We start from the raw sequence: 24210 nt of genomic DNA on the forward strand, positions 1-24210 counted from the left end.
TGTTTGTATACTAGTAGTTTTGTAATTTTGTTTTGTTTTTAGTACAAAATAATCTTCCAAATAAACAAACATAACGTTCTAAAAAATATTTTTCTAATGAAATAAAAAAAATAATAACATGACGCCCCAATGATGATTGATTTAAGGCAAATACCTTTTTAATCATTGGTCTGTAATCTTAATATCATGCAATGTTTTACATTCCCATTCCCATTGGTTTGTAGCCATCAAATGAGACACTACAACTCTACAATAATCTCACTTTTAAGAATCCAAGTCCACTTGAATATCTCCCTATTGCCATCTCAAATCCAAAGTCCCCCAATATTATTGTGTGCGTCAAGTCAACTATTTCACATAGCACATATTAATATTCCAGCTTGTTTTCATATTTTTAATAATTCTACTATAATAATATCTTGGATCAAGTTTTTAGTAGTGAGATTGACCACTAATTTATATATATTTATTAACTATTATATTTTTCTAAAAAGATTAGAAAGCAAAACATCATTAAAAGAATGGACATATACAAGTGTTAAACAGTATATTAGACTATTGATTTGGAATAAAACGAAATGCACACAATTAATGGCATTGTTATAAGAATTCGATCGAATCTATTGGTTTGAATTAAATCGGTTTAAGAAAAAAATGGTTTGGCAGTGAATTGGTCTAAAATAAAAAAGATAATAAAAAATTGATTAATCGATTGAACTAATTTATTTTTAGCGGTTAATCGATTTAAAATAATAAATAAAAAATTATATATTTATACATAAATATATTATTTTATTATATTCGATTCAATCTCAATTGAACTTTTAATTGTACGAGTTTTATGGCCGGTTCGGTTTTCGTATCCTTGATTAATAGAACTGTGGTGACCTCTACAAAAGCTGTGACTTTTGAAACACCAACTTGTGGATACATTCACATGCAAAATTCCAACTTCTTGTTGGTTATAAAAAGGACTACAAGCTACAACTAAATTAACCAAACTACTAGTACATAGGAAGGTTTACCAAACGACTTTAGAACTGAGAAATCAATGGCCCAACATAGAAGTGGGGATAGGATGGTGATGGAGAATGGTCTTGACTCTGTTGATCATCATGAACATGATCATGATCATGCAGATGATGGTACCATAGAACTGAGGGAAGAAGAGGTTTCAGTGGAGAAGGTGTTTCAACACAAGCTGGTTCCATCATGGAGGAACCAACTAACTTTGAGAGCTTTTGCAGTGAGCCTTGCACTCAGCATACTCTTCACCTTCATAGTCATGAAGCTCAACCTCACAGTTGGTATCATACCTTCTCTGAATGTGTCTGCAGGGCTTCTGGGGTTCTTCTTTGTGAAGACATGGACCAAGTTCTTGGAAGGTTCTGGAATGTTGAAACAACCTTTTACAAGGCAAGAGAACACTGTCATACAAACATGTGTTGTTGCATCCTCTGGCATAGCCTTTAGTGGTATAACTTCTTTTGCTATGTCCTTTTCTAAAATCGTACACTGTCATTCAATCAAATTCATACATGTTTGAATTAAATACTTGTATTTAAGTGACAATACATGATTGGATATCTTTAAAACACTTTTTAAACTTTCTAAACAGATGTCTTGAAATATGATCTGTGATTAGTCTCTAGAGTAGGATTGTTACCTTAGCATTGAAATTAAGAGTGAATACTTTTTTTTTTGGCACTTTTTGCTCATAGAAAAGTAAAAATAAAAAAGAAAACGTATATACTTTTCTCCTTGATTAGTATTCTGGCATGATGTGAAACTCTGTGGACCAAGATTGAATTTGTATAAATTTCACTGAAAAATCTTCAACACTAAAGTGGTTAACTAATATGTATGTAACCAACTTTGACTAATTTTGAAGAAATTTAAGGCCAGATGATATCATGAATTCATAGATAATGCCATTTTTTTGTCTCGAGTTTCAGTATATACCAGAACAAATTTGAGAGGTGAAAAAAAAAAAAAAGAAAAATATTTCTTAAAGAAAAACTTGATAATTTTAATTTATAAGAGGTATAGTATATGTGAAACCATGCTCACTATATCATCTATCACTAAGGTAATGTTAATCTAAGTTGGAATATTATATCATTGTTATTTGACAAAATTGAACGTTTTGGATAACATTGTGTTATCAAGTCATAATAGGAGGCCCATGCTAACTGAAAATTCTGATTCAGATTCTGTGTTTGACTTTTTTATGATCAGGAGGATTTGGGAGTTACCTATTTGGAATGAGTAAACGTGTGGCTGATCAAACATCAGATAGCAGTGACTTTAAGGACCCAAAATTAGGGTGGATGATTGCTTTTCTATTTGTTGTTAGCTTTCTTGGACTCTTCTCAGTTGTACCTCTTAGAAAGGTATGACTAGTTCTTCAAACATTGATTGCATTATCCATTTCCGTTTAACTTTTTTTAAGTACAATATATTGGAAAATGAATTGTAGCATGATGGGAGTAATTCTCAAAGACTTCTAGAGAATAAAAATTTGTTGAGAACTGAAATGTCTGATCTAAAATTCTTTTAGTACCAAATTGGATGTTTATTCATTATCATATTTTACTGTTACCATTTGTTATTGTCTTTGCATGCTGCAGATTATGGTTATTGACTTCAAATTGACATATCCAAGTGGTACTGCAACTGCTCATCTTATCAACAGTTTCCACACTCCTCAGGGAGCCAAATTAGCAAAGTATGAACTTTAACAGACTCTAACTGCATCAAAAGTTGGATATCCAAAACTAATTTCTTGTTTCTTTTTCCACTACTCCAGGAAGCAAGTGAAAACTTTGGGAAAATTCTTCAGTTTTAGTTTTCTATGGGGTTTCTTTCAATGGTTCTATACAGCCACTGACCAATGTGGATTTCAAGCCTTCCCTTCACTGGGGCTCAAAGCATATCAGAACAGGTACATTGTGAGATATTTGTTTTAAATAAGCATTCATTTTATCCTGAGAAGAACATGTGCATAAATCTAATACTAAGATACCTCATATATTGGAACTCATTCTCAATTAGTTATCATTAATTCAGCCTTTACTTTGCTTCAGGTTTTACTTCGATTTCTCTGCAACCTACATTGGAGTAGGAATGATTTGCCCCTACATCATAAACATATCAGTGCTCCTTGGAGGAATCCTTTCATGGGGTCTAATGTGGCCACTCATAAAGAACAGAGAAGGTGATTGGTATGCTAAAGGCCTTGGCGATGGCAGCCTTCATGGAATCCAAGGTTATAGAGTAAGTTTTTTGTTACAAAGCACCTCTAGCGCCATTGTTAATCTAAATGCTTCTAATTGGATGCATCTTTCACCTTGACCTCAGGTATTTCTAGCCATAGCTATGATCCTTGGAGATGGTTTATATAACTTCTTCAAGGTGCTAACTCATACATTCTTGGGTTTGTATACTCAATTTCGGAACAAAAGGGAAAGTGTTCTTCCTGTTGCTGATCAGGACTCTCCATTGCCTCCTCAGCAATCCTATGATGATCAGCGCCGAACCCAACTCTTTCTTAAAGATCAGATTCCCACATGGTTTGCAGTTGGAGGCTATGTAGCCATAGCTGCCATCTCTACAGCCACTTTGCCTCACATATTTCATCAACTGAGATGGTATTACATGATTGTCATCTACCTCATTGCGCCTACCTTAGCATTTTGCAATTCTTATGGCAGTGGACTGACGGATTGGTCCCTTGCATCCACCTATGGAAAGCTTGCCATCTTTACAATTGGAGCATGGGCCGGTTCATCACATGGTGGAGTTCTTGCTGGCCTAGCAGCTTGTGGGGTGATGATGAACATTGTTTCCACAGCTTCTGACTTGATGCAAGATTTTAAGACCGGCTACCTTACCCTCGCTTCGCCTCGCTCCATGTTTGTTAGCCAAGTAATTGGCACAGCAATGGGGTGTGTAGTTTCTCCTTGTGTCTTTTGGATTTTCTACAAAGCATTTCCTGATCTTGGGACACCAAATAGTGAATACCCTGCCCCAAATGCAATGGTTTTCAGGAACATGGCCATATTGGGTGTAGAAGGCTTCAAGTCTCTACCAAAACACTGCCTCTTGCTTTGCTATATCCTCTTTGGTTCTGCCATTGTAATAAACATGATCAAAGATTTCCTAGGTAAAAGGGGGAGGTACATACCACTTCCAATGGCCATGGCAATACCATTCTATCTAGGACCCTACTTTGCCATTGACATGTGTGTTGGAAGTTTGATATTGTTTGTGTGGGAAAAGTTGAACAAGGCTAAGGCTGATGCATTTGGACCAGCTGTAGCTTCTGGTTTGATTTGTGGTGATGGAATATGGACTCTGCCTTCTTCAATTCTTGCTCTTGCTGGAGTTAAACCACCTATCTGTATGAAGTTCTTGTCTAGGGCCACTAATGCCAGGGTTGACACTTTCTTAGGGAATTGAGGTTAAATGGACTTGAATTCAGTCAGTGTCTTAGGTAAGTCTTAAAGCATGTTCTTGGGATTTAAACTTTAGTGCAAGACTAGTTTAAGTTGCAACTTTCAAGTTTCTGCTATACTTTCTTAGGGAATGAAGGTCAAATTGCATGTAGCAAAATTGGTTGAAGTTTACATTTTCATAATTCTGCTTTCACATGTAGTTGAACAAACATGATAAAGACAAAATGTGCAGTGTTATATCAACAGGTATTTGGTTTCATGCTTAGATTGATTTTGTTATTTTGAGGCTCCTAAAACATCTTCATTTCAGGTATACATACTCCCAACTTCTATTTATAATATATGAATTCTGATAATAAAATTGCATTACGATGAGCTATAACCATTTAGATGATTTAAAACTAATGCTAAGGAGATATATAGAAATAATTGGAAAATTTGACCCAAAAGAGATGAGTTTCTAGGCTAAAGAGCCCTTTTTCAACCATGTAAAAATATATTTAATGATTAAAGATTGAACAATCTTAAAATATTATATCATATATTACGCCATAATACAAGAGCTAAAACATCAAATCCTGGATTCAAATAATGAACTAATGGGTTATATTGATATATTCAAACAATTTTCTGCACAAATTCTTGAAAAGCATTCTCTCCTTTGTGGGCAGATAAGTAATCAATAAGCAATTTCAAAAAAAATCTGTCTTTCATAATCTGAAGGTAGTTTATTGACTTGGGAATATCATTTTGTCGCAGTAATCCTTGGATGTGCAGGCATCTGCCACGCATCCACCCTCTTCCATATTGTTTCCGTCTTCCTTAGAATCGCAATGGCAGCAAGGGTGTTGCCCATCTTGCACAATCAATTTATAAGGTAGAAAGTAGAAATTCATATGTAATTGCGTGAAATTAGTCAGATGATATAACATGTTTGACGATTGGTATTCATGTTATCTATTTATAAAGGATAATTATCTTCTATTATATTATATATTACTATTGCGTAATAAATATTATTGAGTAATGAGTACATTAGCAGTTGAGCACAATAAATTTTCTTTTTTTTCTTTTACTTAATTTGAACTTAGAATATTATAATTTAGTTAAACTTTAAATAATTAATTTATCGTATCAATTTTATTCTTATATTCATAGGAACATAAATATTGAGAGATCGTTACATGGTTCTGAGATATTCAATATGTGTTTCAAAAATTTATTTTTATCCAAACTTTTAATTACATGTTACATAACTTGAATTGATTAAAAACATGATTATTTTGTGTTAAAAATATATTAGTTCAAACTAGCAAACTCCCTTTCCATATTCTAAAATTTATAAATTGAAATTCCTTTGTTAAAATATTCAATGCTAATAAGAATAAAATCTTATTGCACCAGATGAAATCTACTATATAAATCATTGATCAAAGTCTCTGCTTTTAACTATTGGTGTCTGTCCCAAGTACTTTTATATATAAATGAAGTAAACTCCTGCATGCTTCATTGCATAACTGTGAAAGAAGGGGCAATAGCAAATTGCTCTATGGTTATCTTAACTATCTATATTGTCGTCTATTGATTCAAACACTCCATCAATGTCAACAAGAAGAAGTGACATCAAGGCATCGCATATTTTCAATTATCAATGATATCTTTCAAGGGCACTAGAAATTTGTTATTGAACAAATTCTCCCGGTAACAAGAACTTTGATGTAACTTTGCATCACTGAACTCTTACTCCATTGTGTCTAGTATAAAGTTTTAACTTGCTCCGTAAAAATCCACATGAATGAAGCTTAAGAAGAACTTGGAATAAATTTCGATTACATTCACCTTTTTCAATATCTCGGTAAGTTTCATATGTTCCACCTGCCCCTCACCAACACCACCAACAAGCATGCCATGATGGTTAGGGACAGACGTTGAACCCAAGAAACAAGTATACAATATATATTGGGCAAACTATTCTAACATCAATCTTAAAAAACATTCATTAATTCATTACTTTCTACCTTTCACCAAACACACTACCAGTCTTCTAAATATTCAATAGAACCTACCGATCATTCGTTTTTTTTTTTCAAGTCCTCCATAAACTTGCATCTTTAGCTTCATGTTCTTTTGTAAAACACTTTTTAAGATGATTGAAATTTGTGTCACTTATAAAGGGTATTTACAAATTTGATTAATTAATATTAATAAACGGTGTTTTGTACCATTTGGTTGAAAGGACACAACCTTTTAAGGATTGTGTATGTTCAAAATATTGTGTCTATTGGCTAAAGGGACATAACTCTTTAAGAGTTGTATATGTTCAAAACGTTGTATCTATTGGCAATAGAAATGACACAACCATTTGTATACGTAACTAATCATAATTGCTACGTGCAATATGTATAAATAAGTCCTTGTTCACTATTTTAGATATGAAGTACTAAGTGTACAATTTACACTACACAAATATAAGATTTTGTCATCTTACCATCTTCATATACCCAACAATTTTAGAGAGATATTTCTTGAAGATGGCACAAGATCAAAACACTACGTTCAAGGTCATGAATCAAGAGTTTGTCAAATTAGATCGCTTTGATGGAATGAACTTTAACCGTTGGAAAGACAAAATGATGTTTCTTCTTTCAGTTCTCAATCTTGCATATGTGATTGATCCAAAGACTACACCAATTGCCGATGCCGCTGAAAATTCCACACCGGAAGAGAAAGAAAAGATTGTTCAATTGAAAAAGAAACGTGATGAAGATACTTTTGCATGTCGAGGTCATATTCTCAATACTTTATCCGACCGACTCTATGATCTCTACATGTCAATTCAATCACCATTAGAGATTTGAAAATTTTTGGAAGAAAAGTACAATACCGAACGACAAGGAACAGATAAGTTTATTATGATGAAATATTTTGAATTTATTATGAATGATACTATGCCTGTCATGGATCAAATTCATGAATTACAAATCCTTGTAAGTAGACTTCGTGATCTACAAGTGGTGATCCCTGAATCATTACAAGTTGGAGCAATTATTTTAAAGTTGCCTTAATCTTGGAATGGTTATAGGAAGAAACTTTTACATCTTGGTGAGGACTTCACAATTGAGAAATTACTAAGGCATATACGTATAGAGGAGGAAACTCGAAAACGTGATACTGTGTATCTTTCTCAAAGTTCTAAAGTGAATCATATTGGTGAAAACAACACCAATAAGAAGAAAAGAAAGTTCTCTAGTGATTCAAAGTAAGATAAGAAGAGACAAAGAGAGTGTTATCATTGTCACAAGAAAGGACACTATATCAAAGAATGACTTCTGAAAAGGGAAGCACCAAAGACCAACTTAGTGGAAGAGAAGGATCTAATTGCTATGGTTGTAGAAAAAGTACAAAACATGCATATTGGCATGGTTACAGAAGTCAACATAGCAACACAAGGAAAATCACTTGAGTGGTGGTTAGATTCTGGGGCTACTGTTCACGTTTGCAATAATCGCAACCAATTCAAAACATATGAAGAAGTGAACAATAGAGAAGTCTTGATGGGAAATGACAACTCAGCCAAAGTTTGTGGTCAAGGAAGTGTAGAATTAAATTTTACATCTGGAAAGAAATTAAGTTTAATAAATGTACTTCATGTTCCAGATTTGAGAAAAAATTTAGTTTCTGTTAGTCTCTTGTGTAAGAAAGGATTCAAAGTTGTTATGGAATCCGATAAAGTGATCTTGCTTAAGAATGATGTATTCATAGGAAAAGGATATTGTACTGAAGGCATGTTTAAACTTAGTATTAATAAAGTGAATGTTTCCTTGTATGTTGTTGATTCTTGTGATTTATGGCATAGTAGATTAGCACACTTAAATTACAAATCAATTGAATATATGTAAAAGAATAACTATATTGATCTTAGTAACAAGGATTTTAGTAAGAAATGTGATATTTGCATACAATCTAAAATTACTAAGAAACCTTTTTCTAAGGTTGAAAGAAATACACATTTATTAGAATTGATTCATAGTGATATTTGTGAGCTAAATGGCAATATTACTAGAGGAGAAAAAAGATACTTTATAACCTTCATTGATGATTGTTCTAGATTTACTTATGTGTATTTGCTTAGAAATAAAGATGAAGCTTTTGAAATGTTTAAGAAATATAAAATGGAAGTAGAAAATATGCATGATAAGAAAATAAAAGTTCTTCGTAGTGATCGAGGTGGAGAATATTTTTCTAATGAATTTGATCACTTTTGTGAATTGCATGATATTGTGCATGAATCTTCCGCTCCATATACTCCGCAACAAAATGGTTTGGCGGAAAGAAAGAACCGTACTTTAGTGGATATGGTTAATTCAATGTTACTAAATGCAAAATTGCCTTACAATTTGTGGGGTGAAGCATTATTGACATCATGTCATATCCATAATAGGATACCATCAAGATATAGAAATGTTTCTCCTTATGAAATTTAGAAAGGAAGGAAATCTAATTTAAATTATCTTAAAGTGTGGGGGTATTTAGCCTTTTATCGAGTTCCTAATCAAAAGAGAACCAAATTGGGGCCAAGAGGCATAAAAGGCACTTTTATAGGATATGCTCAAAATTCTAAAGCATATAAAATATTAGACTTAGTGTCTAATGTAGTTGTTGAATCAAGAGAAGTAGAATTTATTGAAAATAAATTTATCAATGATTCAACTTCTAATTCAAAGTATCCCCAAAATGATACTAATATTTCACAAGAAATAAATAATCAAAATAATAAACGTCTAAGCGACAAAGAGTTTATTGAACCAAGGAAGAGCTTGAGAGTAAGAAAAGAAAAGGACTTGGGTCCAGATTTTATTTCTTCTCAGGCTATCACCTTTTTGGTAGAAGGAACTAGGAATCCTGTAACAAACAAGATTTCTATTGTTATGAACATAGAGGGTGATCCTCAAACATTCAAAGAGGCTATGGCTTCAAGGGATTCTGCTTTTTGGAAAGAAGCAATAAATGATGAAATGGACTCAATATTATCTAACAATACTTGGGTCTTGGTTGATTTGCCTCCAGGATCAAAGCCTATAGGATGTAAGTGGGTATTTAGAAAAAAGTATAATACTGATGGTTCATTACAAACCTTTAAAGCAAGGTTAGTGGCCAAGGGGTTTAGATAACAAGAAGGTCTAGACTATTTTGATACCTACGCACCTGTGGCAAGAATGACTTCTATTAGGGCTCTTATAGCATTAGCATCCATACATAAGCTTCATATACATCAAATGAATGTTAAAACGACTTTTCTAAATGGAGATCTTAATGAAGAAATTTATATGGAGCAACCAGAAGGCTATGTGCTACCCGGAAATGAAAAGAAAGTTTACAAATTAATTAAGTCTTTGTATGGGCTAAAACAAGCGCCTAAACAATGGCATGAGAAGTTTGATTCAGTGGTGTTATCAAATGGCTTCTCACATAATAATGCGAATAAATGTATTTACTCAAAATTTACTAAAGATTATGGAGTAATTATTTGTTTATATGTTCATGATATGTTAATCATCGGAACAAATTTAGAAGAAATTCGTATAACGAAGGAGTATCTAACTTCTAAATTCAAGATGAAGGATTTGAATGAAGTTGATACAATATTAGGCATAAAGGTACATAAGAATGAAGTTGGCTTTACTTTAAGTTAATCTCATTATATTAAAAAGGTATTGGAAAAGTTTGATCATCTCACAATTAAAGAATCCAATACGCCGTATGTTCCTAATCTTAAATTAGAAGGAAACATGGGAAGATCTATAGCACAATTAGAATATGCTAGTGCTATAAGAAGTTTAATGTATGCAATGCATTGTACTAGACCTGATATAGCATTTGCTGTGTGCAAATTATCAAGGTTTACAGGAAAGCCTAGCAATCAACATTGGAAAGCTATAACAAGAGTTCTTGGTTATCTCAAGAAAATCATAAACTTGGGATTACATTATAGTGATTATCCTGCAGTTTTAGAAGGTTATTCCGACGCAAGTTGGATTACAAATCTTAGTGATAACAAATCCACTTCAGGATGGATTTTCACCATAGGTGGTGGAGCAATAAGTTGGGCCTCAAAAAAACAAACATGTATTTCACATTCTATTATGGAGGCTGAGTTTGTAGCTTTATCAGCTGCAAGTAAAGAAGCGGAATGGTTAAGAAATTTGTTATATGATATAAAGCTGTGGCCACAGCAGACAACAACCATTTCAATCTTCTATGATAGTGAATCAACCATGTCTCGAGCATATAATAAGGTTTATAATGGAAAGTCTAGACATATAAGTTTGAGACATGAATTTGTGAGGCAACTAATAGATGGTGTAATTACCATCACTTATGTAAGATCTCAAGAAAATTTAGCAGACCCTTTGACTAAAGGTTTGTCAAGGGATAAAATCAAAGAAACTACTGCTAAAATGGGATTAAAACCTATTATTGCTAAATGATGGGAACCCAACCTTATTGTAGTAGACCACTAGTTTCAAGGTTTAATGAGTAATAACAAGTTATTTAGCAATTGAAGCACTAAGGTATAGGATTTAGTGCTATTTACAATAAATTAGGAGGGTGAGTTTAAACTCTTAATGGAATGATAATATTATCTATCAAAAGATTCCACCTATATGAATATAAGAGTGGTGCCGCTCTAATCGAGAATTTTAGAGGTTTTATTCTCGTAAATATTTATGAAACCAGGATGAGCACAAGACCATATAAGTGCTTAAAATTATAAACTCTTGAACTTAGAGAGTATAAGTAATGTGTGTGTTTTTTGGTACTAGCATATGAAGTATAGGTTTAATCGATTAGACACCTATTACTTCGTTAGAACTTTAAAATTTACACTAAAAGAATGTTTAATCTTAGTGACACACTCTTTATGCATATACTTGTATGACATTTAAATTTTGTAAATAGTGGGGGATTGAAGGGTATTTACAAATTTGATTAATTAATATTATTAATATTATTATTAATATTATTAATATTAATAAACAGTTACTAACCGTTTTATACCATTTGGTTGAAGGGACACAACCTTTTAAGGATTGTGTATGTTCAAAACATTGTGTCTATTGGCTAAAGGGACACAACTCTTTAAGAGTTGTATATGTTCAAAACATTGTATCTATTGGCAATAGAAATGACACAACCATTTGTATACGTAACTAATCATAATTGCTACGTGCAATATGTATAAATAAGTCCTTGTCCACTATTTCAGATATGAAGTACTAAGCGTACAATTTACACTACACAAATATAAGATTTTGTCATCTTACCATTTTCATATACCCAACAACTTATAAGAACTTCAATTTTGCAAGATGAAGACTGAAGTGGTAAACACCAAATAGTGAGCAAATTTCATTCTCTCTCTCTCTCGATCTTAAACCCCTTCTCTAATGTATGCACTGGAGAGATAGGTAAGCAGTGGAATATCATCACAGTTCATCCATCATAATAACTTCAAGGTCACCACATCACCTATGCCTTATCATCTCTGTGCCTAATAACTGCGTTTCATATCACACTCTCAGGCAGTCCAGTCTTCATCGCTATCATTATCATCGCCATCATTATCATCCTAAATAAAATAAGAAAATTAAAAAAAAAAACATAAAATACAGTTCAGATGATTGAAAAACTAGCAGTGGTTACAGAACTACATGCATGCAAATGCAGCCATGTGTATCAGGAACAATTACCTCTGAAGCATTTGAAAATTCTTCAATGTCATCATCATCATCATCATCATCATCGTCATCATCATCATCATCATCATCTTCAACCTATATTGAAAAGTGCCAAGGAATCATATTGCAGTGCAAATGCTAATTCAAGTTTTATTAGAAGAGAGCATGAGAGGGAGAGGTTCATAGATAAACGAGTACATTTTCAGAATAGGCAGTGTATTGAATCCCAAAGTGATCAATGGGAAAAATATCCCAATTCAAACATTGTGAAAAAAAAAAAGGTACTAAAACCCTAGTATACGATATAATGCGAAACCAGAGACAAACAAGAAGCAAGTGCACTCATGCAGGTACGGAAAAATCAGTGATCAAAATTCAAGAAAGAAAATAAAGTCAAAGAGTGTTCCTCAAAGTATTAGTAGAAAACTTAAATATCAAAGACAGAACAAAAGGAAATTGAGAGATGGCAAAATGCATTTTGTGGCAAACAATTATCGAAAGCAAAGCTAATCCATGAAAGAACGGGAGAACCAGTAGAAATTCTAAGATTTACTTCCTATATAAGTTGCTGAGCTGTTTAACATTATGATAAGCATCAACCAATAAGTAAAATCATGGACTTAAAAGGGAAAAAGTTACCTTATGCCCCTTGCTTTTTACTGTAATATGTTCATCTGAAAAATAGCAGACATGGTAAGTTTGCCAAAGTTGTTAGTGAATGACTTATTAAGATAGAAGATTTTAGAAACTTTAGAAGAAAAACCGACATTTAGTTACGGAAAAGAAGCAGCCTTTAATGCAGATTGGTAACTCCCGAAAAAGAAAAAAAAAATAAAAAACAAATAATGGTTGAGTTGTTTCCGTATGACCTCAAAGTCTTGGGTTCAAGCCATAGAATCAGCCACTAATGCAATTATTAGGTTAGGCTGCCTACATTACACCCTTTAGGTGCAGCCCTTTCCCAGACCCTGCGTTAACATGGGATGCTTGTGTACTGGGCTGCCCTTTGGACAGCTACATGAAGAACAATAAGAAAAAACATAAAACGTCTTCTAGTTTCTACTGATTTGTTGATGTTCAGACAGGGATTATATCAGAGTTCAGAAAACAACCATATATTGCGTAGGAAAATGACATATCAATAGGGCCAAAACTTATCTAAGATTAATAGCAACTCAAAGTTTACGTAGGACTTCCAAAGAAATATCCATAGATCCATTCATCTTAGATTGAATTTCGACATTTTAATAATGATAAAAACACAGCCAATAGAGAGTTAAGTTGGATAGGAGGATATTCACCGAAAGTTTTGTCCTTGGTCTTCCTTGCCCGTTTTTTGGTTCCTGCATCCTGTAACAATAGCCAATTTATTAGCTTTTATCATATTCCAACGTTGAACCACTTACTGCTATTAAGATGATTCTCATCCCACTTGAAGGAAGTATATTCAGGAAAATGAGGACCTGATCAATCTTTCTTTTTGAACCACCAGGCTGCAATTTCTGGCCAGTAACTGAAAAACACCAATAGTTTTATCATTCAATTTTCACAAATCCAATTGCTGATAATTATATAAAGAAACAAAAGTTTTACAACCTTTAGATGATTGAGGTTTCCTTGTCGAAGCCTTCTGAAACACAAAAAGGAATTTGACCATTAAATATATACAAGCATTCAGATTATTCAAATTCATCTTGGTGTGAAGGCAAGATATTGAGAATTGAGACCTTAAGGTCTTCCAAAGAGTATCATGCAGAGATACTTGATTGAGATGAACAATCATGTGTTCTCATTGCATGCATGGATAGTTATCAGAAGTGAAAAATTTCCACGTTTTAAAACAGGCAACCTAGACATTAGACAAGGCTCCCACCTAGTGATGTTTAAGGAAAGTAGATGTAGGTAGATTTTAACTCATGACTTCCAGGTCACAAGGTAAAGACCTTATTCTTGTGCTGATTTACGTTATCTAAACATGTATTTTTAAGGTTTTGAAAATTGTTTATATTAATCCCAGTCCCACCCATATCTATTGACCCCTGCCCCCCCCCCCCCCTCTCTCTCTCTCCCGGCAAGGAAGAACCCCACCACCCAACCAAAAAAAAGAAAGAAAAGAAAACGAAGCAAGTACATCTTCAAATCTTCCAAAAGAATATTAGAAAGTGGAGGTCATATGACAAAATCTTAGATCCATGATCAAATAAGATTTGATTTCAAACCACCATTAAAAGATTACATAACCCAGTGTCTAGCAAGAGGCTAAGAAACATTTTCTAAATTAATTAGAGATGCAATTCAAAAAGCACCTCCATATCTTCGATGCCCTTTTTTTCTTTTGTAGAAGATCAAACTTTCATTCATAGAAATTGCCAGAGGAACTTACATATCCAAGAAAAAACATAAGATCTACATCTAAAAAGACTAATAAATATCCTGTATGTTGAACTGTAAACTGAGAGGATGCGCAATATTCGACTACAGAGAATCTTAATTAATAGAAAAAAGAAAAAGAGTAGACTAATATTGACATATACTGAAATTAAATGCTGGTCCTGCTTACAGTGTCAAAACCTTACCTTCTCTTCTGCTTTCTTGAATAATGCCCCTATAGTAGGCTGGACAAGTGAAGCATTGTTACTAGACACATCTTCATTATTTGCAGTGGCTGAAGCAGATCGAGGAACTTTCTTAGATTTTAAGCCTGAAGCATGCTCTTTATTTTCCTCACGGACTTGATTCACTTCTGTTGTATCCTCATTATCAATGCCAACAACTACAGAGCATGGGCTTTTTCCCTGTATTGACGAGTTAACAAAGATAGAATAAAACTTCAATATAAAATATAAGATCAATGAATTTCTAAATTCCAACATTTTAATGATGATCAAAGAAATAAAAAACAAAAAGGACAAATAATGTTGAACACAGTTGCAAGTAATGAGGGTAAAAGTATTAAGGGAGTGGAATTTTTCTACGTAGAATTAAATCCTGAACTTTTTACCCCCAAATATCAAGGGGATCCAAAATAGACTACTAAAATTATTCAATCTGGTGATCGTCTACAATAGCATCAACTTGTACCAATTTTTCTTCATCTTCAGAAAGGTCGGGGCTGCTTGCACCAGAACCATCATCAGAGGAAAGTTCTGCAAATCTGGTCCAAAAAAAGAACCACATGAGTACGGCCTTCAGTCACAAAAATACTAATTTAAGTCAGATCATCCTCCTAAATAACTCAGCAAAATAGTTTAACAGAAAATTATATATGAACATTTTAGCACTAAGTTTTAAGGCAGACTAGGCCCCTGGTTCCAGCACAACTTCACAATATGGCAATAATGTGTTTATAAGAACACCATAACTTTTCATGATTTCATGTCCAGTTAGCAATATGCATAAAGAAATATGGATTTCTGTTTACACATCAACATTATCATCAACAAGAATTAAAAAGCCTTTCTTGAGTAAGAGGAGTTGAATGCATAGATTGAAGAATGTCTCCTATTACAAAGCATGTCCATAGGCAAGCATTTAAAAATAAGGAATTCTTAATAATTTTATTTAATCTCCTGCTATCATGACCAAACCATGATCATTTTTCATGACTTTATACTGGCACACATCAAGTAAACTAATATAGAAGAGGGTCATACTTATATGATTTCCTTGTAATTCTTCCTGAATGGCGGACTGGGACCATTTCCTTCGTATCTTTTGAATTCATTTCACTATCTGATAAATCATTGTCAACTGGTGTCTTTGGTGAATCTGATTCTGCATATTGAATTTCGGTTTTGTGCACAGCTTTATTAACTGCAGAATTTGCACCTGCACCCCCTTTAAAGTCATATTCAGCTTGCTGTCCCTGAAATAGAAAGAAACTCCAAACAGTTGTATCAGCCACACAAGAGAGGAAGGAGGAGGGTTGGAAGGGGGGAGATTTCATTTTTCCAGCCAAATATAGAAGCACGCAACAGTTGTCTCTATAATTAGGTAACTGTGACATTGTAAATATTGCTAACCTCATGCAATTCTTTAGGAAATTCCAGCTTAGCTTCTTCTGGATTCTCATCTTTCCTCCCAATCCAACATGCATCCGAAAATACAATCTATTGAAAGCTTGAAATTATCAATTACTTCATGCAGAAAATCCCAATTACAGGAAACACAAAATTGCAAATGAACAATCAGAAAGACATGCATAAGATCATAGTTCCTAGACTAAAAGCAAGAGATTCAGGAAGAACACAAAGCATTGCTAGATCTAGACATCTGTATGTTACATAGAGTAAACATAGGAATTGAAACTACAGTAATATATACAATGAAACAACAACAATAACAACAATGCATTTTCCCACTAACAAGGGAAAGAATACCAGTGTGTCTTATGATAGACCATACTGTTAACTACGAACCTATTCACCCATCATGAAATGAATATATTAAAAGCCTGTGATAGGAAGTAACAAGGAGAAATTTATTTAATTGAGCACCTTAAGCATCAATCTAACTTGCACTATCTAGATCAGGAGTCAACAAAAATGAAGATAACAATGAAGTGGGATAGAAAGCCAACCATGTTATCAAAAGAATCTTCGCACATTACATTCTTCCCACCTTTGGAGAACTGTAGAGTCAGGTATCTGTTCTTGGGATATACAATTGTACCAAATAACTTCATTTGGCCCTGGAAGGTAAGAGAAATCACTTTAGATACCAAAACATAAAGCAACAAACCCAACACTTATAGTCCATCCAAAGCAAGCAACCGCTCATACTCATACTATTTCAATCAGAAACCTAAAACATCCTTAGTACTGAAACTATAATACAGTATTTACAATTTATGTGGCGGCTATTCCAAAACCAAGTTGTTAGAATTAGCTACAAACTGCAGTAGGCAGTTAAATCACAATTGGTACAAAACCAGGGTAGATGATCGCATGGTGAAGATAAAATATCTCCTCATTCTCTATCTTCAGTTATTCTCGCAGTTCCTTCTCTCTTTCTGCCTCATCATAGTTGACCCTAGCAACTAAGAACAACAAAATCGCATCCTTCGAAACATTGAAAACAAAGCAGTGAGTAGCTAAACTATACACTTTTTTTTTTCAAATGAAACACGAAGTTAACCTAAATAAGAGCTAATTATACTATCTCCAACACACTACCATCTCGCTCTCAATTACAAACAAAACTCAAGTAAAATTTCATTTTAGCATAAAAAGTTCAAATTAAATTTAAAAATGGGGATAACCTGCGGAAAATCGAGGTAGAGAATAGGGTTTTTCGTTCCTAGATCCGTGAGCTCGCCGATCTTACCGCCGGCGATGGGAGCAAGGAGGCCGGGGAACGAGAAGAGGAACCTTGTGCTCTTCCTCTGAGACTTCTTGATGATGTCCTTACCGTGGTGCTTCGCCACCGTCGATGACGGCTTCAGGTGGACGGAACCGGCATCGCCGTCGGGAACGTCGGAGAGAATGCCGGTGGAGAACGCCAACGCCTTGAGCCTCTTGCGCTCTATGGCTTCAGAGTTTGTTGAGGGATCCATGTCAGTTGCTTCGGCTTCGTCGACGTTCTTCTTCTTTCCGCGCGCCATTGAGATTCTCTTCTTCGGCGCTCACAGTCACAGGCGGGAAATAAATTATTTTTCTTCGTGTCAGCTTTAATTAATAATTATCACTGGGTTTAAGGTTCACTTGTTTTGTTTCAGGCCTTTAGCTTGTTCTATCAAAACTAAATAATACTAACAAATAATATTATTCTATAACAGTATAACCTCTTTTTCATTTTTAAATAAAAAAAGCTATAAATATTTGTGCACTAAAATTTAGTTGATGAGGCTAATGAATTATATTTTAAATGACATAATTTTTTTATATTTATTTAAAAGATTGTAAATTCAAGTCTTGTTAAAAAAAATTAGTTTATGACAAAATAATTTTTTTAAAATTATTTATTTTTACATTTTGATATACATTAAGTCTCAGTAAATAAGGAGATATTGAAAAAAGAATGTTCCAATAAAATTGCTAAAATTAGATTGCACAAACTCTGAACCTTACACTCAACATAGATCGGTCTCAATCATTTGATTCTTTTTTCTGTTTTGCAATTTTCACATCAAACTCACACTACAGGGCCAACTGGGTTTTAGCTTTTTCTTTGCCATAGTAACAAATTAAAGTTAAAATTAAAAAGAAAATAAAACAAAAAAGAAGAACAAAGCTATATTGAATTTTACAGAAAGAAGAAAAAGAAGGTTCCATTTCTCTAATCAAACTTTATTTCAGCTAATTAAAAACACTCGCTCGTTAATTAGATTTTCCTCTTTGGGAATGGGAATTAATCTCCCTCCCTTTTTCCTCTTCTAAGTTCTAACTACTGCAACGCTTTTCACACTCTCACTCTCACTCTCACTCTCGAGAAGAACCTTCTTTATGGTCACTTTTTTTTTTTCTTTTTAATGTCCATTAAATTCAGAATGCGATTCTGAGAATTCAAAAAAAACTGCAGAAAATGCGAAGTTAGAGTTGAAGCTGAAGCGGATTTTCGAAAAATTAGGGTTTCAGGGGGTGCATTGTGCTTTTTCCCTTTTTCGTTTTGGGGGAATGATAGCTCATGGCATTTGCGAATGCTTCAGCGATCGCTCCTTCATCTCTGCGTTACTTTGCTCGCGTTGGTTCCTTTGATTTGAAGGTTCCATTTTCGGGTATTCATGGCGATGTGGGTTCCGGGTTTTGTGGTTCTTCATTCTGCGTTGGGTTACACGCGGGGAAGAGTGATGTTGTGCTCGAGAGGAGAAGATTGAAGCCCGTTGATACCCGCATTATTGAAAATGCTCAGTTGAAATCAACTGTTGAAATCCCTGTTTCTTGCTACCAGGTAACGGAAGCTACCTTTTTTAGTCCTTTTTTATCCTATTGTATCTGTGTATGTTACTTTCATTGAGGAATTGGGAAGGAAGGATAATGAATTATGGGCAATCAAATCCCGGATGTTGAAGAAAAATAATGGGAAATTTAGCTCAATTGTGTTTGAAGTCATGGAAGAAGAGAGCACTTGATTGTTGACTTATTGGTGGTTTATAAACTTTTCTACTGAAATAATATGGTTAATTTATTCAAAGAAAAAGTATGTCACAATGTCAGAGTTGTACTGCTGAATAAAGGGAGTAGAAGGAATCTTCATCTTCTTATCTTGTTTTGGTTGCTTAACATTCCATCTTTTTCCTATTATACTGTAATGTTCGACTTGGATGCTGGATAGTGCTTATTTACAATTAATATTTATGTTTTTTGTGCTGTTCATACCATTTTGCAGCTCATTGGTGTTCCTGATCGAGCTGAGAAAGATGAAATCGTTAAAGCAGTTATGGGTTTGAAAAATGCAGAAATTGAAGAGGGTTATTCCTTGGATGTTGTTGCATCTCGCCTGGTATAGAAATGATCATCAATTGGTGGTATCTGAATTGAGTTTCTCTTATTTCTCTGATCTGAAGTTGGTTTACAGGATCTGCTGATGGATGTCAGGGATAAGCTTCTATTTGAGCCAGAATATGCTGGTGATCTGAAGGAAAAGATTCCCCCTAAATCCTCCCTTCGAATTCCTTGGTCTTGGTTGCCTGCTGCCCTGTGCCTACTTCATGAAGTGAGCTTGACATGCACTTAGTCATTTTGGATGTTTTTCTTTTGGTTTGTTTGCATGGTTTCTCTAGCTTTTTTTGGGGATGAAATATTTATTGTCTCCTTTATATTTCTTCTAATTAGGTTGGAGAATCAAAGCTTGTATTAGAGACTGGACGGGCGAATCTTCAGCATCAAGATGCCAAACCTTACACAGATGATTTGCTTCTTTCTATGGCACTAGCTGAGGTATGAAATGTGGACCCAGACATCAAGATATTACTTTCTCAATTTGTAGCAATCTTGTTATGTACCCATTCCTTATCATAGGTGTTTTCTTTAAGTGTGCAATTGCAAAGGCTGGCTTTGAGAAGAACAAAGTTTCTCAAGGTTTTGAAGCTCTTGCTCGCGCCCAGTGTCTTCTAAGGAGTAAACCATCTCTTGCAAAAATGACTCTGCTATCCCAAGTAAGAAACATTTTTAAAGGGTATAATTTCACTTGAGATCTCTGTGTTATTAGCTGGTTTTCTGTATATAACATATTAACATATACCAAACAAACGCGATATTGGACCATATAAATCTCATACAGTCTTTCAACAGAAGAAAAAAGATAATTAATGTCCACCAATGTAAAATGCTATACTCTTCATTGTTGTTTCCACAACTGTGGCATATTAAGTGAGTTCTTGGAATAATTCAGTATCTTATTTAGTGAAAATATTATTGTGCACGTCAACAAAATCAATTGCTACTGCTTACAATGATTCAGGAAGCTTCACTAATATGTACTTTAGGCAAGCTTCATGAATATCTTACTATGTGTTGTCAATAACTATAGTATATTTACATATTAATATCTTTAGAGTACTTATTTAATTTTGCAACCATTTATCACTCTTGGAAGTCTCCATTATGTGTTCATGACATTCTTAATTGTTCACATCTTTCCTTTTTCATACTTGTTTTTTGCTGGAGAAGTAGTAGTTCCTGCATTCATGTTTGAAAACATTTAATTTTGAGACATCAACCTCCTTCCTCTTTGTATTATCACATTTCATATCTCAAGATTAGGAGTGGAACACACCCTGAGGATGCTTTTGATGATTTCTAGATTGAAGAATCTCTAGAAGAGCTTGCACCTGCTTGCACCTTAGAACTTCTGAGCATGCCTAATTCTGTTGAGAATTTTGATCGAAGGCGAGGTGCTATTGCGGCTTTGCGTGAATTACTCAGACAGGGTCTTGATGTTGAAGCTTCATGCCAAGTGCAAGACTGGCCTTCATTTCTAAGCCAAGCATTCAATAGTTTGCTGGCTGGTGAGATAGTTGATCTTCTACCTTGGGATAACTTAGCAGTGATGCGAAAGAATAAGAAGACAATTGAATCACAAAATCAAAGGGTAGTAATTGATTCAAACTGTTTATATAGAGTATTTATTGCTCATTTGGCACTTGGATTTTCAAGCAAGCAAAAAGAGTTGGTAATACTCTTCTCTGAAGCTTAATTATTATAGGGATATTTGAATTCTTCTCTTATAGTCCATATTTCATAGTGCTATCTAACATTGCCTTTGTAAGTTTCATGCTAATATTAATTGTTTATATTAATATATGTAGATTAACAAAGCGAAAAACATATGTGAATGTTTAATAGCTTCTGAGGGCATTGATCTGAAGTTTGAGGAAGCTTTTTGCTTATTCCTTCTTGGCCAGGTATTTTCTTTCATTTCATGTTAACTCTATTAATCATTTCGGCCTTCCAGAAGCATTTAAAAATTATGTTGCAGTTTTAATTTGTATCCTCCCTTTACATTCCCCCTGGAGTTCTTCATCATAATTCATCAACTTTTTTTGGCCTTAAATTCTAGGGTACAGAGGCTGATGCAGTTGAAAAGCTTAAGCAGCTTGAGCTGAACTCAAATCCAAAACATAAATCGGTCTTGGGAAAGGCAATAATGGATGCTTCTGTTGAAAACCCATCATTGGTATTTCTCTTATTCATGCAGCTTCTTATTTTGGTTGCCACTCTGATCATGTATCTTTTTAATTTTATGCGGCTTTTTTGGTATTATGTAGCATGCGAAGTTGGTGATAGTTTTAAACTTTTAGCGACACCACCTCATCTTCCGGCAGCCCCATTGTAGTGTTAGTCTGTTAGATGACCTTAACGATAGACCTGGGCTCCTCCTGTCCAGTGTGTGCTATTATCTATCAGATGGGTTTCCAAAGTAGTGTATTTTGGATTACTTAATGCTTTTAATGTCTAGCCTAAAATATAATGCATATTTTACTGCCATACTTTTCCAATAATTTATGTAGAGTTTTCTTTCATTGAAAATTGGATTTTTATAGTCGGGAAAAAAATTAACAAACTTCTGTTCTGATTGAGCTTCATTATGTATTATATTTTTTCCACAAGATAACAGCTGTAATGCTTCAAGAAAAATGTTTTGTCCTTCATCTTAGTGTTTTGTCATAAAATTTAGAGTTTCTGTTTTCTTATCGAAGACCACTTGCTGAAATTAACCAGGAAAAATGGCTGAAGGATTCTGCACTTGCTTTGTTTCCAGATACTAAAGATTGTTCTCCTGCTCTGGTGAGATCCATTGTAGTAGTAGTAGGCAACAACTCATCTGCTGCCTCCTTAATTTTAACAAAACGTCGTGTTTCGATCTACATCTGTGCAGGTCAATTTCTTTAATGCTCAAAAGAAGTTTCCAGGAAGCAAGAAAGGTAGTGGAGCTCCACAATTGGTGCCTACTATATGTCATAGACCTCTGTCCTCATCTGGTTCATTAGAACGAAGAGATCTTGAGGAACCTCGCTCCTATACAAGCTCTTCTCCAAATATAGGGTATGCAGTCAAACAACTGACTCCTACTGATTTGCAGAATTCATTGCTATCTGGCAAAGATGAAAATGGAAGCAGTCTTCACGAATCACCTGTTCAAGTGAACAGAAGTCTAGGCACTCATCGCAATGGAATTTGGGATGGTCCCTACACTCATCCACACATATTTGGAAGAATAACATACATTACTGTACTTGGTTGTATTGCTTTTGCTACTGTCAAGTTGTTTGGAATGAACTTAAGCAAGAGCAGCTCTCATTGGACTTCAACTAGAGCCAATAATAACAGTGCTTGGACAACAGATTCTTCTGCTGACTGCACTATGGGCCCTGCTTACATCAGGGGTAGTAACATTGCTGGCAGAATGAAGAAAATCTTTGCAATAGTTAAGCAACCATTTTTGCAGCAGTCCGATGCCGGAAATCAAAGTGATTTGCGCGCCTCTCTTAGCAAATCATCATCCCATGTTAATGTGTACAGGAGGCTGGTGATGCCTTTGGAAGAGGCTGAAAAGCTTGTTAAACAATGGCAAGCAATCAAAGCTGAAGCTTTGGGACCTAGCCATGTAGTTACTTCCCTAGCTCAAGTCCTTGATGAGTCCATGCTTGCTCAGGTAGCCTATGCTATGACTATTATTTAATCTCCTCTCATTCAAATTCTTGTTTGCTTGTAATGGGTGATTTCTGGCATTTGAAGTCAAGATACTCATAATTTGTTGGTTTATGAAAGTTAGAATTGAATGAAATTAAGTAAAATTATCACATAATACAAATTCATTCATCACAACAAAGAGGGGGGAAAAACTAATTGGTGCTATCTTTGGCAGTGGCAAGCTTTGGCTGATGCGGCAAATGAAAGATCTTGTTACTGGAGGTTTGTTTTGCTAAAATTGTCTGTCCTACGAGCGGACATTCTATCAGATGGGAGTGGAGTAGACATGGCAGAAATAGAGGCTCTCCTAGAGGAAGCAGCAGAACTAGTTGATGATTCTCAGCAAAAGAACCCAAATTACTACAGGTATATAGTTTACTTGCATAACCTTGTATTTTCTGTGATCTATTGGCTAGACAGACCTATCATTTTTGCTATCCTTCATTATTTTCTCCATTCAATTTTCCCCCCTTTTCCTGTAACATTTTGCACTACTTCCTGGCTTCTGTCATTTTTTCATTAACTTCAATTTTTAATTAATTACAGCACTTATAAAGTTAAGTATATCCTCAAGAGGCAAGAAGATGGATCATGGAAGTTCTGTGAAGGTGATATACGAACACCATGATCTTTGGCTTACCACACCAGGAAATAACTTACATTGCTGCTAACTTTGGTTTATTTAGGCAGATGATTACATATATTTTTCAGTGTATACTGTATAAGGTAAGATAACTAGGTTTTCTCTTTTTACTTTATATTATAAGGAAGATGAATAGGCTGTCCTCCAACCCCTCCCTTTTTCTTGTCGATTAAAGTGTAAAGAACCGATTGATTGACATATTCATTGTAGTGAGCAGAAAATTCTGATAAAATTTTTTT

At 34.4% G+C, this 24210-nt stretch overlaps 3 protein-coding genes across 4 annotated transcripts; 2 read left to right on the plus strand and 1 right to left on the minus strand.

The window, feature by feature from the left end:
• The first annotated feature begins 901 nt into the window (after nt 1-901).
• On the plus strand, nt 902-4722 carry LOC112801865 (probable metal-nicotianamine transporter YSL7). The gene is made up of 6 exons (XM_025844811.3): nt 902-1475; nt 2239-2393; nt 2631-2728; nt 2810-2944; nt 3087-3276; nt 3361-4722. The coding sequence occupies exons 1-6, from the start codon at nt 1052-1054 to the stop codon at nt 4459-4461; spliced, it is 2103 nt and encodes a 700-aa protein (XP_025700596.1). The 5' UTR covers nt 902-1051; the 3' UTR covers nt 4462-4722.
• A 6933-nt stretch (nt 4723-11655) lies between these two features.
• Nucleotides 11656-17965, minus strand: LOC112801866 (DNA-binding protein RHL1). 2 transcript variants are annotated; one of them, XM_025844813.3, is made up of 12 exons: nt 17457-17965; nt 16776-16886; nt 16219-16305; nt 15850-16061; nt 15278-15350; nt 14773-14991; nt 13793-13823; nt 13660-13709; nt 13498-13546; nt 12836-12870; nt 12209-12292; nt 11656-12087 (listed from the first exon to the last, which is right to left on the minus strand). In XM_025844813.3, the coding sequence occupies exons 1-12, from the start codon at nt 17796-17798 to the stop codon at nt 12037-12039; spliced, it is 1344 nt and encodes a 447-aa protein (XP_025700598.1). In that variant the 5' UTR covers nt 17799-17965; the 3' UTR covers nt 11656-12036. The 2 variants fall into 2 exon arrangements, with proteins under 2 accessions (XP_025700598.1, XP_025700597.1); XM_025844812.3 differs by having other exon boundaries at nt 13793-13826; nt 17457-17932.
• Nucleotides 17966-18255: 290 nt separating this feature from the next.
• Nucleotides 18256-24210, plus strand: LOC112801867 (plastid division protein CDP1, chloroplastic). Its single transcript, XM_025844814.3, has 12 exons — nt 18256-19084; nt 19523-19636; nt 19712-19849; nt 19969-20073; nt 20169-20291; nt 20939-21307; nt 21444-21539; nt 21695-21811; nt 22357-22422; nt 22514-23290; nt 23504-23694; nt 23875-24210. The coding sequence occupies exons 1-12, from the start codon at nt 18821-18823 to the stop codon at nt 23954-23956; spliced, it is 2442 nt and encodes an 813-aa protein (XP_025700599.1). The 5' UTR covers nt 18256-18820; the 3' UTR covers nt 23957-24210.

The sequence above is a fragment of the Arachis hypogaea genome, chromosome 5 (assembly GCF_003086295.3).
Source record: "Arachis hypogaea cultivar Tifrunner chromosome 5, arahy.Tifrunner.gnm2.J5K5, whole genome shotgun sequence".
NCBI lineage: Eukaryota > Viridiplantae > Streptophyta > Magnoliopsida > Fabales > Fabaceae > Arachis > Arachis hypogaea.

Coding starts and splice junctions, on each gene's coding strand:
- LOC112801866 (XM_025844812.3), bottom strand. CDS start 17,798: ATGGCGCGCGGAAAGAAGAAGAACGTCGACGAAGCCGAAGCAACTGAC. Junction 16,306..16,775: donor AAGATTCTTTTGATAACATG/GTTGGCTTTCTA, acceptor AGCTTTCAATAG/ATTGTATTTTCGGATGCATG. Junction 12,088..12,208: donor AATTTTCAAATGCTTCAGAG/GTAATTGTTCCT, acceptor TATTTTATTTAG/GATGATAATGATGGCGATGA.
- LOC112801867 (XM_025844814.3), top strand. CDS start 18,821: ATGGCATTTGCGAATGCTTCAGCGATCGCTCCTTCATCTCTGCGTTAC. Junction 21,812..22,356: donor CTGTTGAAAACCCATCATTG/GTATTTCTCTTA, acceptor GAAATTAACCAG/GAAAAATGGCTGAAGGATTC. Junction 23,695..23,874: donor AAGAACCCAAATTACTACAG/GTATATAGTTTA, acceptor AATTAATTACAG/CACTTATAAAGTTAAGTATA.
- LOC112801865 (XM_025844811.3), top strand. CDS start 1,052: ATGGCCCAACATAGAAGTGGGGATAGGATGGTGATGGAGAATGGTCTT. Junction 1,476..2,238: donor CTCTGGCATAGCCTTTAGTG/GTATAACTTCTT, acceptor TTTTATGATCAG/GAGGATTTGGGAGTTACCTA. Junction 3,277..3,360: donor ATGGAATCCAAGGTTATAGA/GTAAGTTTTTTG, acceptor CCTTGACCTCAG/GTATTTCTAGCCATAGCTAT.